At 41.4% G+C, this 14,533-nt stretch overlaps 2 protein-coding genes across 2 annotated transcripts; both read right to left on the minus strand.

Annotated features, from left to right (window-relative positions):
* Positions 1–879: 879 nt before the first annotated feature.
* LOC310858188 (uncharacterized protein) lies at positions 880–4,004 on the minus strand (the record flags this gene model as incomplete). The annotated part of the gene is made up of 3 exons (XM_083764293.1): positions 880–2,408; positions 2,803–2,950; positions 3,771–4,004. 3 exons carry the CDS (start codon positions 4,002–4,004, stop codon positions 1,363–1,365), a joined length of 1,428 nt encoding a protein of 475 aa, XP_083620419.1. The 3' UTR covers positions 880–1,362.
* Positions 4,005–6,689: 2,685 nt separating this feature from the next.
* Positions 6,690–13,199, minus strand: LOC310858739 (uncharacterized protein). The gene is made up of 3 exons (XM_083764987.1): positions 12,939–13,199; positions 11,977–12,124; positions 6,690–8,173 (listed from the first exon to the last, which is right to left on the minus strand). Exons 1-3 carry the CDS (start codon positions 13,167–13,169, stop codon positions 7,101–7,103), a joined length of 1,452 nt encoding a protein of 483 aa, XP_083621113.1. The 5' UTR covers positions 13,170–13,199; the 3' UTR covers positions 6,690–7,100.
* Positions 13,200–14,533: the final 1,334 nt, after the last annotated feature.

The following is a 14,533-nucleotide window of genomic DNA, read 5'->3' on the forward strand; positions in this document are numbered from 1 at the left end:
AAGAAGAAATAGGTTTGTTTTGTGGATGTTGTCAACAGTCCGCCATGCTTTTTCTTCTTCTGCTTGCTTCCTGTCCAGTGCTAAAATGGTATGAGATTCGATTGAGGCCACCTACTGCATGGAGTAAAAACTTCAAGGAGCTTGCAGATAATCGATTCTCATTTCTCATAGGCCCCCTTTCCACCGGTTGGTTCCCAATGGGAACCGGTTCAGTTCTTTTTGGTTTTTAGTCCATGAGCCAGAGCTCCAAAATTGAAACGTTAATTATGAATTGAGTGGGCAAAACCACACCTATATTAGATTGTTATCACCATGAAACTTCCCCAATTGAGTACTTACACGAAGACAATGATTTATTGTATTACAAATTTTACATTTTTGAATATGCAAATGAGGCATTATGTAGGAAAATATGCAAAATAATCGAAAATATGAAAAAGCTACTACTGTGGAAGGGTTATCATGTATTTATTTACTTGTATTGATCCTATAAACAATTTAATATAGTGTATAGTTCGTCCACAAATGTTGGACCTCTGGCTCATGGACTAAAAACCAAAAAGAACTGAACCGGTTCCCACTGGGAACCAACCGGTGGAAAAGGGGTCACAGTGCACTCTATCCATCTGATCCATCCCATACCATACCAGCAAGTAGCAGATAAGACCATGTGTGTTTGTATGGATATTAATTAAGATATAAATATTTATTGATCAGCTTTGGTAAATGTAGTTGTCATCAACAGCCGTATTAAAGTAAGAGTAAAACACAGGAACAGAACAGGTAAGATTAAAAATAAATGACAAAATAAAACATTGTTTGTAGTATAGATCACTTATCAAAACAAAGTTACACCAAACAGAATCAAACACGAACACGTGACCTCGTAGATTCTTGCATTTCTTTTGTCTAGGTCTATAATGACATGACCAACAGATTGTAAGTGGATAGGGCACATCCCATTACTTTCAATTTTAGACAAAAGACCATTTTAGAAATGACAGTGTCACGTATAAAACCAGTTAATCCAGAAATAAAAACATAACTCGCTGGAATCACTTTGTTTCTTTACATATAATTTATTCCCAATGTGGTTTCATCAATAGCAGTCAGAACAGTTGTTTCGAATGTGCACATAATGCAGGAGGCAGCAGAAAGACCTGTTAATAAAAACGAGTGCTTCCAAACCCCAACACTTAGAAAATAATATCCTCGCTATAATATCCTCGCTATAAGTCTGGCTCTGCCAGGCTAGTGCGAGCCCCCTTCCTGTTTTGCGTGATTCTGCTGTTTTGCAGTTTGGCTCAGCACCAGAGACGGAGGATGTGCATTATTTATTTCAATGCTGTAGCAACAACACCATCACGTGTGAATTCTGAGGTGTCTCTTCATGTTGCTGAGATCCACAAAGCACCTGCCACAGATGGGGCAGCAGAACGGCTTTTCTCCGGTGTGAACTCGCTCGTGGGTCTTCAATCGATTCTGATGGGAGAAGCGCTTGGAGCAGTGGCGGCAGCCATACGGCTTCTCACCTGTGTGCACGCGCTGGTGCAGACGCAGGGAATTGGACTTTCTGAAGGTCTTCCCGCACAACTCGCAACGGAGTGATTGCCCTCTGGCTTCACAGGCAGGCTGGGCGGGTAGCGCCATAGGCGGAATGGTGCTCAGGTGCATGCTGACTTCCCTAGAAGAGGAAGCGGCAATTTCGTTGAGGGAAGACGACTCTTTGTCTCCTCGGTTTGCCTGAGGGTGTAAAACCTGCCTGGGGGTTTTGATTGCAGAGAATGAGGAGGGAAAAGAGGAGAGGCCACCATAGGAAGTGGCACTAGTATTAACAACCAAACTTGACTTTAAACCTGTAGTTCTGTCTAAGGTCTCTGTGCTCAGTGTCGGGGTTGAGCGCGCTGCTTCTAGCTCCTCCTCTCCCCCGTGTTTCTTGAGTCTCTGTTTGGCAGACCTGGTTATCCCATCCCTGTCTATTATGCTCCACTCTGAGCTCATGTCTGCCTCCACTTTAATTGGAACAGAATCCACCACCACCATATCGGGTTCCCAGTCCACATTACCAGTCAGGGATGGAGTAACGTTACTCGGGTCGCCAGAAATGTCTCCTCCCCAGTCCTCTGAAGCTCCAGGAGAACCCTCTCTGCCGTTAGTGTTGCTCCCAGTTCTCCCCTCTTGATGTGGGCCTGAGTTATGTGGAGGGTCTATAGAACAGTTCCCTGTGGTTAGGCTGCCAGCGTTATTCCACACCTCAGATGCACTGGTGAACAAGTTTACATTTCCGTTACTATGGTGACGGGTGTTGAATCGCTGGTCGACACGGTGAAGATGATTCTCAGGCTCTACAGCGAGGGTTGTAGGTGTTGTTTGTGTTTCACTTCCATGCTTGACTGGGGGTTGAATGTCTGAAAGGAGAAGAGTAAATTATCAGTTGGTTATTAAAAGTTCTGAAAAGAGGATGAGCAGAGTAGGGCTGCAACTATCATTCATTGTCTTCGCTATTGATTTAGTAATCAATAAAATTAGGGGTGCACGATTATGAAATTATGACCGATATCAGATCTCCGATTATTTGCAGGGTCATATCTGCCGAGTATGTATGCACGCACACACACACACACACACACACACACACACACACACACACACACACACACACACACACACAGCAGGACTGATTGCCAAGTAGTACGTACTGTCTCCTTTCTTTTGCGTCATGAATGATTCTGGTATTTTGCAGTTTGTCTCAGCACCAAAGACGGAGGATGTGCGTTAATTCTGTCTCAATGTTTTTATTACCTTTGAGTGTGTTGTCGTCACCCTCGACCTTCAAGATGATAGGAAAGCCAGCGCCCCCGTCCTCCTCCTCTCCTCCTGTTCCCTGTGTTGAGCTCTTGGTCACTGGGTTACATCTGGCTCTGCTGAGCACCGAAGGTCCACGGGTCACCTGTCACAATTAATACATAATCACCCTATCTTAATTATTTGTTTTCATATTATTTCCATTCATCTGTATGAATTAATCTGTTGAATAGCCGATCTACATCTTGTAGAATGGTGATTTCCACTAATTTTAAACCATTAGTATAAATAAAAGTATTAAATGCATAGCCTGTTTGACCATAGTACATGATTTATTTTTAAGTATATTAGTTGCTACCAGTCATTTTTGACATTTTTCATTCCATGTAAGTTATTCTTAATATGCCCTGTGCCATTTTTCATTACAATAGGGACAAATATAAATTTGATCCAAACATTCCCTTAGTAATATAAATGCAAATGATTTCAAGGTGACAATATAGCAATCTCAAGCAAATGTGAATCACTGGTTTCATTCAAACTAGCCTGAGAAAATGCAATTTCCTATAGAATGGAATTGTGTTTTCCCTTTTCAGTTAGTGCACGTAGCTTTTAATCTGCTATCTTGATTAATTGAAAACATAGCAGGACCACAATGGAAACAATTAAGGTCCCACCCCAGAACATTTACAACGTAACAACTTAATTGTCTGACATGTGTACCTGCTGTAACTTACATCTGACATTTCTGACAAAAAAAGGATTTCATCAGTCAATCAAAATATGTTCCAACGTTCAATTTCTGATGAATTGAAAATGGTGGACCGGCTGGACCCTGTTGTAAACAAGTGTCGGCTTTCATGTGAAATGTACCCATTCTGCAAACTGTAAATAAATACTTCAATCAAAACGCCAAATCATTTCATGGTCGACTCGTGACAACAGTCCACTGGGGCTGGGCTCACATGCACGGTGCTGCTGCTACGTTGGTGGTTGTTCCATCTGGATGTCTGGAACTTGGCGACCAGCAGCTTCCTCCTGAGGCCGTCTATCTCCCTCTGGTTCTGGGTGATCTCCAGCCGCAGCATCGCGTAGCCATCATCCACCAGCTTGCAGATCTCTGCCACCGCGCTGTTCGCCAGGACCTCGATCACCGCGGCCAGCTGGGCGTGGAACGAGTCGCTGCTGTTGGTAGACATGAGTGGATCTGATCACTTGAAGAAGAAATAGGTTTGTTTTGTGGATGTTGTTGTCAACAGTCCGCCATGCTTTTTCTTCTTCTGCTTGCTTCCTGTCCAGTGCTAAAATGGTATCAGATTCGATTGAGTCCACCTACTGCATGGAGTAAAAACTTCAAGGAGCTTGCAGATATAATCGATTCTCATTTCTCATAGTGCAGATTCTATCCATCTGATCCATCCCATACCAGCAAGTAGCAGATAAGACCATGTGTGTTTGTTTGATTGATTGATTGATTGATTGATTGATTGATTGATTGATTCTTTATTGCAGACTCAGGGGAATCCATATCACAGTACAGAACAGCAACACAATAGATAAGAATAATAAAAAATAAATATACAATAAAAAGAGTTCCACCATATTCCGTTTCGAACATACAGACAAGTTCGCCAATAATAATAATAATAAAACTTTATTTGTATAGCACCTTTCATGACATCAAATGCAGCTCAAAGTGCTTTACAGAACAATGGAGAATAAAATAAAAGCAAAGCATAAAAGAAAAGCAAGGCAACGACATTAAAAAACAAGCAGTAACAAAAAATATAAGATCACTTAAAGGCAATGTTGTAGAAGTGGGTCTTGAGCTGAGCTTTAAAAATGTCTACAGAGGCTGCCTGACGAAGGTACAGAGGGAGCTTGTTCCATGCCGATGGCCCGTAGAAGCAAAAAGCTGCTTCCCCGTATTTCTTAGTTGCCATTTTTTTAGGCAAAGCGAGCAGGCCAGCAGTGGAAGACCTTAGCGGGCGGTTTGGGACATAATTAGGCAGGCAGTCATGTAGGTAGGAAGGTGCGAGACCATTAAGGGCTTTATAGACAAGTAAAATAATTTTAAAATCAATCCTAAAAAAAAAATGGTTCCACAGTCTGGAGGAGAACCTGACAGAACTACGTATCGTGTTAGTGATGACATTAATGATGTCATTTACTGACTCAGATACCCTACACATGACTTTATACATAAGATTGCGTAGCACAGCAGAGCAGGTGGGAACCCCAACACTGACAAACATTTGACTTGCACTGGAGCTTCTTGGAGCTCTCAGAAGCAGCCTCATACAGTCATTGTAGGCCACTGTCAATCGTCTGAAACTGGCCTGCTTGTAGCGGCACCACAGGTGGGCGGTGTACAGGGGTGTACAAAAGGATTTAAAAAGTGAGATTTTCACCGGTACTGAGAACATGCTAAATTTTCTACACAGCATGTTTCCTTGCGCATACAACATCCGACGCTGTCTAAATATATCCTTGTCATCAGAGAGGTCGTTCGAGATGATGTGGCCCAAATATTTAATCTCACTGCAGACACTAAGGATAGAGCCAGAGAGATAAAAGTCAGGAAAGGTTAAATGTCTGTCTTCCCTGCTACGGACAATCATAATCTTGCTCTTTTTTGCATTATATTTAATGTCAAAGTCAACACCGTACTGTGAGCATGCACTCAGCAGCTGTTGAAGGCCAGCACTATATGGACTAAAGATGACCAAATCATCTGCGTACATAAGGTGATTAATTAGCAGGTTTCCAACTCTACACCCTGTACCACAAGCATTTAATTCCATAGATAAATCATCCATGTAGACGTTAAAAAGAAAAGGGGATAAAATCCCACCCTGCCTGACGCCATTGTTTACCCCAAAAGGAGCAGAGGTTGACCTCCCCCATTTTACCCTCATCGTCTGGTGAGCATACCAGAAGACTAGGATTCTGACTAGGAAGTTAGGGACCCCTCTTTGTGATAGTTTATAAAAAGGTTTCTCATGATTGATGTGATCAAAAGCTCTCGAAGCATCAATAAAACACATAAACATAGTGGAATTGTGTCCATTATATTTATCTAAAATTTCTTTGAGAGCAAAAATACACATGCCTGTGCCATGCTTACGTTTAAATCCAAATTGGTTGTCTGTAGACACAATGTATTTCTCAAGTCTACTAAGAATAATTGTTTCCAAAACTTTGGACAAGACGCTGGCCAATGCTATGGGCCTATAGTTATCTGAGCTGTTCAGCTTGCCTACTTTGTCTTTGATGACTGGCCCTAACACCACAGAGAGCATAGATTTAGGTAAAATCCCGTGAACAAAGAAGCCTGTAAAGCACATTGCGATTATAGGACACAGTTTCTCACTGGCACATTTAAGATGTTCAGCTGTTAGGTTGTCAGGGCCACAGGCCTTGTTATCACCCAACTTCAGAACAGCTTCATAAATCTCCCCAGGAGTGACTATGACATCATCATTCAACTCTGCATTATCCACTACAAACTGATTACTTTTCACACAGTTGAACAGTTCTGAATAATGTTTCTGCCATAACTGTGAGATTGCATCAGAGCCACTTACCCCATCAATATTAGATGGGAGACATGTTTTACAATTATTTATATTTCTTATTTCCTTCCAAAAGTCAGTGTTTGTATGGATATTAATTAAGATATAAATATTTATTGATCAGCTTTGGTAAATGTAGTTGTCATCAACAGCAGTATTAAAGTAAGGGTAAAACACAGGAACAGAACAGGTAAGATTAAAAATAAAATGACAAAATAAAACATTGTTTATAGTATAGATCACTTATCAAAACAAAGTTACACCAAACAGAATCAAACACGAACACGTGATTTTTTTGTCTATGTCTATAATGACATGACCAACAGATTGTAAGTGGATAGGGCACATCCCATTACTTTCAATTTTAGACAAAAGACCATTTTAGAAATGACAGTGTCACGTATAAAACCAGTTAATCCAGAAATAAAAACATAACTCGCTGGAATCACTTTGTTTCTTTACATATAATTTATTCCCAATGTGGTTTCATCAATAGCAGTCAGAACAGTTGTTTCGAATGTGCACATAATGCAGGAGGCAGCAGAAAGACCTGTTAATAAAAACGAGTGCTTCCAAACACCAACACTTAGAAAATAATATCCTCGCTATGAGTCTGGCTCTGCCAGGCTAGTGCGAGCCCCCTTCCTGTTTTGCAGTTTGGCTCAGCACCAGAGACGGAGGATGTGCATTATTTATTTCAATGCTGTAGCAACAACACCATCACGTGTGGATTCTGAGGTGTCTCTTCATGTTGCTGAGATCCACAAAGCACCTGCCACAGATGGGGCAGCGGAACGGCTTTTCTCCGGTGTGAACGCGCTCGTGGGTCTTCAATCGATTCTGCTGGGAGAAGCGCTTGGAGCAGTGGTGGCAGCCGTACGGCTTCTCACCTGTGTGCACGCGCTGGTGCAGACGCAGGGAATTGGACTTTCTGAAGGTCTTCCCGCACAGCTCGCAACGGAGTGATTGCCCTCTGGCGTCACAGGCTGGCTGGGCGGGTAGCGCCATAGGCGGAATGGTGCTCAGGTGCATGCTGACTTCCCTAGAAGAGGAAGCGGCAATTTCGTTGAGGGAAGACGACTCTTTGTCTCCTCGGTTTGCCTGAGGGTGTAAAACCTGCCTGGGGGTTTTGATTGCAGAGAATGAGGAGGGGAAAGAGGAGAGGCCACCATAGGAAGTAGCACTAGTATTAACAACCAAACTTGACTTCAACCCTGTAGTTCTGTCTAAGGTCTCTGTGCTCAGTGTCGGGGTTGAGCGCACTGCTTCTAGCTCCTCCTCTCTCCCGTGTTTCTTGAGTCTCTGTTTGGCAGACCTGGTTATCCCATCCCTGTCTATTATGCTCCACTCTGAGCTCATGTCTGCCTCCACTTTAATTGGAACATAATCCACCACCACCATATCGGGTTCCCAGTCCAGATTACCAGCCAGGAATGGAGCAACGTTACTCTGGTCGCCAGAAACGTCTCCTCCCCAGTCCTCTGAAGCTCCAGGAGAACCCTCTCTGCCATCAGTGTTGCTCCCAGTTCTCCCCTCTTGATGTGGGCCTGATTTATGTGGAGGGTCTATAGAACAGTTCCTTGTAGTTAGGCTGCCAGTGTTATTCCACACCTCTATGCCTGCACCAGCTTCTGCCCACTCAGATGCACTGGTGAACAAGTTTACATTTCCATTACTATGATGATGGGTGTTGAATCGCTGGTCGACACGGTGAAGATGATTCTCAGGCTCTACAGCGAGGGTTCTAGGTGTTGTTTGTGTTTCACTTCCATGCTTGACTGGGGGTTGAATGTCTGAAAGGAGAAGAGTAAATGATCAATTGGTTATTAAAGGTTCTGCAATTAATTAATTAATTAATTATGAAATTAAATAAATATTCAAGAAGGGTGTATTGTTTTTATAATGTGTTTTCGTATTACAATCTGTGAGTGAATTAGCGTGACTAACCACTTGTGCCCTATTTTAGAGTTCACTGTAAAATGGTGTCATACAAAAATAGCCCCACAAGCTTACAATTATGACTCATTAGAGCAGAGCTTTTCCCCCCTCTATGAACAAAAGGGATAGAATAAGCATATAATTATTTTGCATTATGGGTGAATGGGGGTGGCAGAATTATTGATAAATAATTTTCACCACTACATGTACAAGCAAATACAACTAGAGAACATATCGTTGCGGTCGGGAAGAAACCTCATAACTCAATTGTTTAGGTTTTAGATTCTTTTTCATAAATCGATGCTACTGAACACCCTTTACGTCTGTGTGTTGTTGAACATATATGAACATATTGAACCAATGGAAAAGTATCAAAAAGCCCTTCAGAAAGAACCTCTTAACTTCATTTTATCCTCAAACAATTAACTCCACTGCTCTGTGGGGGCACTGACTGCAGCTCAGCCTCAGAGCCGCGTGGAAGATAAACAAAAAGAACGACTGTGTGTGTCTGTGTGTGATAAACAAACTTGTGTGTGTGTGTGTGTGTGTGTGTGTGTGTGTGTGTGTGTGTGTGTGTGTGTGTGTGCGCGTGCATGTGTGTTATAATCAAACTTGCGAGCGTGTGTGTGTGTGTGTGTGTCCATGCGTACATGTGAGTGAGCGAGAGAGAGACAGACAGATGGAGAAGAGGAGAGAAGAGGATGTGTGTGTGTGTGTGTGTGTGTGTGTGTGTGTGTGTGTGTGTGTGTGTTAATCAAACTTGGAGATCCATTGTCAGTGGAGTTAAGAGCTTTTCTCTGCCATTGATAAGAACTATCTTGACAGAGAAAACCACCTAACTCCACTTGAGCTGTATTCGGGTAAAGTGGTGATAATAAAATAAAACTAGAACTGCACTCTGTCGAGTGCATACTTGCTTGTTGCACACTAGTAGGCCATAAATGGCCAACTAGTGCGCAAGCAGAGTGCGCAAGTACTTTCGACCGCTGTAAACTGTCAAATCTCAGTATCTCTGTAAAGGAACGTTTGAAATGTATAATTATTAGGTGTAACTATTTGCTACCTACCTACTTTATGCATATAAACACCTAGTATTATTAAGTATGGTTCAAGTTTCTATCTATATAAGAAATACCGTTTTATCGATGTAGATATATTCTGGATCCCTTTTTAGTTTTTTAAAGAAAAATAAATCATTGATATGTGATGAAAAAAAAGGTATATAAACTGAATTAAAATATGTTATACAGTATAATTATTCTGTAAACTGTGGTATCTCAGTATCTCTGTGAAGGAACGTTTGAAATGTCTAATTATTAGGTGTAACTATTTGCTACCTATCTACTTTATGCATGTAAACACCTAGTATTATTAAGTATGGTTCAAGTTTCTATCTATATATACATATACTATATAGAGTATGTAGTTGATTAGTGGTATACGGTGGTTACTTTGCGCCAAAAACCGTGCCAGCCAACCCGCCATTTGATGCGTATGCAAATAAAACAGCAGATTTGTGCCTGGTTTGCTGGGACCAGATACATAAATGACCGTATACGTCGTATGTCTTACGTCATCATTTAGAGTTAGTCATACGTAATATACTATATACATAATCAGTAAAATAAAATAGCAAATTGTGCCTGATCTGCTGGGACCAGAGTACGTGGTGTGTATATGTATGACTAGCTCTCAATGATGACGTAAGACATACGTATACATATACATACTATATAGAGTATGTAGTTGTAAGTTGATTAGCGGTATACTGTGGTTACTTTGCGCCAAAAACCGTGACAGCCAACCCGCCATTTGATGCGTATGCAAATAAAACAGCAGATTTGTGCCTGGTTTGCTGGGACCAGATTACACAAATTACCATATTTCTTACGTCATCATTGAGAGCTAGTCATACATATACACACCACGTACTCTGGTCCCAGCAGATCAGGCACAATTTGCTATTTTATTTTACTGATTATGTATATAGTATACGTATGACTAGCTCTAAATGACGTAAGACATACGTATACATATACATATACTATATAGAGTATGTAGTTGTAAGTTGATTAACGGTATACTGTGGTTACTTTGTGCCAAAAACCGTGATACTATATATATGTATACTATATACATAATCAGTAAAATAAAATAGCAAATTGTGCCTGATCTGCTGGGACCAGAGTACGTGGTGTGTATATGTATGACTAGCTCTCAATGATGACGTAAGAAATATGGTCATTTATGTAATCTGGTCCCAGCAAACCAGGCACGGATTTGCATACGCATCAAATGGCGGGTTGGTTGGCCCAGGCCGTAGCGTAACGGTCTGGGCACCGGACTGGTGATCCAGTCGCGGTGTGCCGCGGGTTCGACTCCCGAACCCGACACGGCCTTTACCGCATGTCATCCCCCCATCTCTCTCCCGTTTCCTGTCAGCCTACTATCTGTCCCTTAAAAAATCAATAAAAGGCGTAAGCCGCAAAAAAATATCTTAAAAAAAAAAAAAAAAATGGCGGGTTGGCTGTCACGGTGAACGAAGACCGGGCGAAATTATTACTTGCGCGCTCTGCTTGCGCAAGTAATAAAAGTATCTGATAATATACAAGTCCCAATACCAACGTTGATGAGGCAGTATTGCTTTGTTTCAAAAGTATAAGGTTTTCTTCAATTTCTGAAAAATGTCAAATTTGTTTTTCCATTTCCAGATTTTGGAGTTAGGAGGTTTCCTCCCGACAGCAGAGATATATAACAATAGCTATTTTGAAAAGACCGACTGTTATCATGGTATTCTAGACAAAATACAAACATCATTCTCTAATAACACCGACTAATGTTCTCAGATCCCAGAGCTAAAAAAAATCACTGAGGGGCGCTCTCATACATCATCATCATCATACATCACAAATTCACGATCCCTGCTCAGCCAATCAAAACATCACAAATGTCATTCCGGCCAATTACTTTTGGCGTCTTCAGTGCCCTCTGCGCTGATCTTTAATCCTTTATCCTTTTTATCCTTAATCAGAGCCAAAGAGTAAGATACTCTAGTAGTAAGACATTGAGGGGGCAGAAAACTGAGCGCTCAAGCGCTGTTCATGGAGTGTGACGAGCTGGAGTTTGAAATACATTGTTTTCAAAGTAGTGTACAGTCACAACTAAAGTCTCTGTATGTTGTACAATTACAAAAAACAACGATCTAAAATAAAGGGATTTAAGATCATTGAAGCTGAGTCCAGTCCAGTGCACTTCCAGGACTGGTCCAGGACTTGTCACTCTTCACAATGCTCTTCGCCAATATAGAAGTCTATGTAGAAGACATAGACATTGGACTGTCCCCATGAAGTGAACGGAGTTGTCGTAACTCTGTCTTACTCTAGGGCTCTGCTCAATATGTACTTTGCTCAGCCAATCAAATCATCGCTATGGGGTGATCACAAAGAAAAAGACCCCGCACACACACAGGACTGATTGCCATGTAGTACGTAATGTCTGCACGTTCTTGTGTTTCCTGCTGTGGATAATATGTGTGCTTTTTAAAGTGAGTTGTGAGCCCCCTTCTTTTGCGTCATGAATGATTCTGGTGTTTTGCAGTTTGGCTCAGCACCAAAGACGGAGGATGTGGGTTATTTTTGTCTCATAATGTTTTTATTACCTTTGAGTGTGTTGTCGTCACCCTCCACCTTCAAGATGATAGGAAAGCCAGCGCCCCCGTCCTCCTCCTCTCCTCCTGTTCCCTGTGTTGAGCTCTTGGTCACTGGGTTACATCTCGCTCTGCTGGGCGCCAAAGGTCCATGGGTCACCTGTTACAATTATGACATAATCGCCATATCTTAATTCTTCGTTTATTTCCATTCATCTGTATGAATGAATCTGTTGAATAGCCGATCTCCACTAATTTTAAACCATTAGTATAAATAAAAGTATTAAATGCATAGCCTGTTTGACCATAGTACATGATTTATTTTTAAGTATATTAGTTGCTACCAGTCATTGTTGATAATTTAATTCTATTTAAGTTATTCTTAATATGCCCTGTGCCATTTTTCATTACAATAAGCACAAATATCATTTTGATCCAAACATTCCCTTAGTAATGTAAATCCAATTTCAAGGTGACTATAGCAATCTCAAGCTAATGTGAATCACTGGTTTCATTCAAACTAGGCTGAGAAAACGCAATTTCCTATAGAATGGAATTGTGTTTTACCCTTTCAGTTAGTGACGTAGCTTTTAATGCCATCTTGATGAATTGAACACATAGCAGGACCACAATGGAAACAATTAAGTTCCCACCCCAGAACATTTATCGTTTTAGCCTTGTCTGACTGTGTACCTGCTGTAACTGACCACTGACATTTCTGACAAAAAAAACCCAATTCAATCCGTTATCAGTCAATCAAAATAAATTATGTTCCAACTTCCAAAATTTCTGATGAATTGAAATGGTGAACCTGAACCCTGTTGTAAACAAGTGTGTCGTCCACAGTAAAAGTATTTGTATTGAGTTGTGCTTTCATGTGAAATGTACCCATTCTGCAAACTGTAAATAAATACTTCAATTCAATCAAAACGCCAAATCATTTCATGGTCGTGACAACAGTCCACTGGCCTCACATGCACGGTGCTGCTACTGCGTTGGTGGTTGTTCCGTCTGGATGTCTGGAACTTGGCGACCAGCAGCTTCCTCCTGAGGCCGTCTATCTCCCTCTGGTTCTGGGTGATCTCCAGCCGCAGCACCGCGTAGCCATCATCCACCAGCTTGCAGATCTCTGCCACCGCGCTGTTCGCCAGGACCTCGATCACCGCGGCCAGCTGGGCGTGGAACGAGTCGCTGCTGGTAGACATGAGTGGATGATGGATCACTTCAACTGTCTTCAACAGTCGTTATTGAAGAAGAAATAGGTTTGTTTTGTGGATGTTGTTGTCATTTTGTCAACTGTCCGCCAAGCTTGTTCTTCTTCTCCTTGCTTACTGTCAAGTGCTAAAATGGTATGAGATTCGATTGAGGCCACCTACTGCATGGAGTAAAAACTTCAAGGAGCTTGCAGATACCGGTAATCGATTCTCATTTCTCACAGTGCACCATCTGATCCATCCCATACCAGCAAGTAGCAGATAAGACCATGTGTTTGTATGGATATTCATTTAAGATATAAATATTTATTGATCCGCTTTGGTAAATGTAGTTGTCATCAACAGCAGTATTACTAAAGTAAGAGTAAAACACAGGAACAGAACAGGTACAAAATACATTGTTTATAGTAGGCTATAGATCACTTATCAAAACAAAGTTACACCAAACAGAAGCACATTCAAACACGAACACATGACCTCGATTGGTTATTCTTAGGCTACAATCTTTGTCTGTCTATAATGACATGACCAACAGACATCCCTTTACTTTCAATTTTAGACAAAATACCATTTTAGAAACTACATTTTATTCAGCGACAGTGTCACTTATAAAACCAGTTCTCTCCATGTCCCCTAGGGTAGGTACCCTCACAAAAAACATGCAGTAATCCTGGTCACTAAACTGCCTCCCCCTGGCCAGCCGGGGCGCCTGATGGAGGGGAAAGGAACTGGTTGGAATAACGTGTTCCTTCCATGTGCTACGTCCAACCAGGGAAACTCCCCCCTGTCAAGTGTAAAGAAGCAACTTGGACACTCAGGCATGAAGGAAGCATGAGTTCAAGTCCGTTGCCCATATATGGGGGACAAGGTTGGTGGAGGGTGTGTAGAGCCCAGGATCACATTAGATGATTGACACAGGGGTGAAAAATGGGTTACAAAACATCGTGGGATATATATTATATATATATATTATATTATATATAATAAAAAAAACAAAAAGAACAGTGAAAAACAGTTAATCCAACACGCTGGAATCAGTTTTAAATTAAACTTTTTTTTCTTTACATATCATTTATTCCCAATGTGGTTTCATCAATAGCAGCCAGAACAGGCATTTACCATAGACATGTTATGAGCTACTTTCTGTCAAGAAATTATGTGCAGGTGATTATTTGTTCGAGTTTGGAAGTGCTCGTCGAAGTCACTGAACGGCCCTGCTTTCGAATGTGCACATAGTGTCGAATGTGCACATAATGCAGGAGGCAGCAGAATGACCTGTTAAAAAAAACGAGTGCTTCCAAACCCCAACACTTAGAAAATAATATCATGGCACGAATTATTAGCAGAAAGTAGCT

This window comes from Protomyctophum parallelum (assembly GCF_964188405.1).
Source record: "Protomyctophum parallelum genome assembly, chromosome: 5".
Classification (NCBI taxonomy): domain Eukaryota; kingdom Metazoa; phylum Chordata; class Actinopteri; order Myctophiformes; family Myctophidae; genus Protomyctophum; species Protomyctophum parallelum.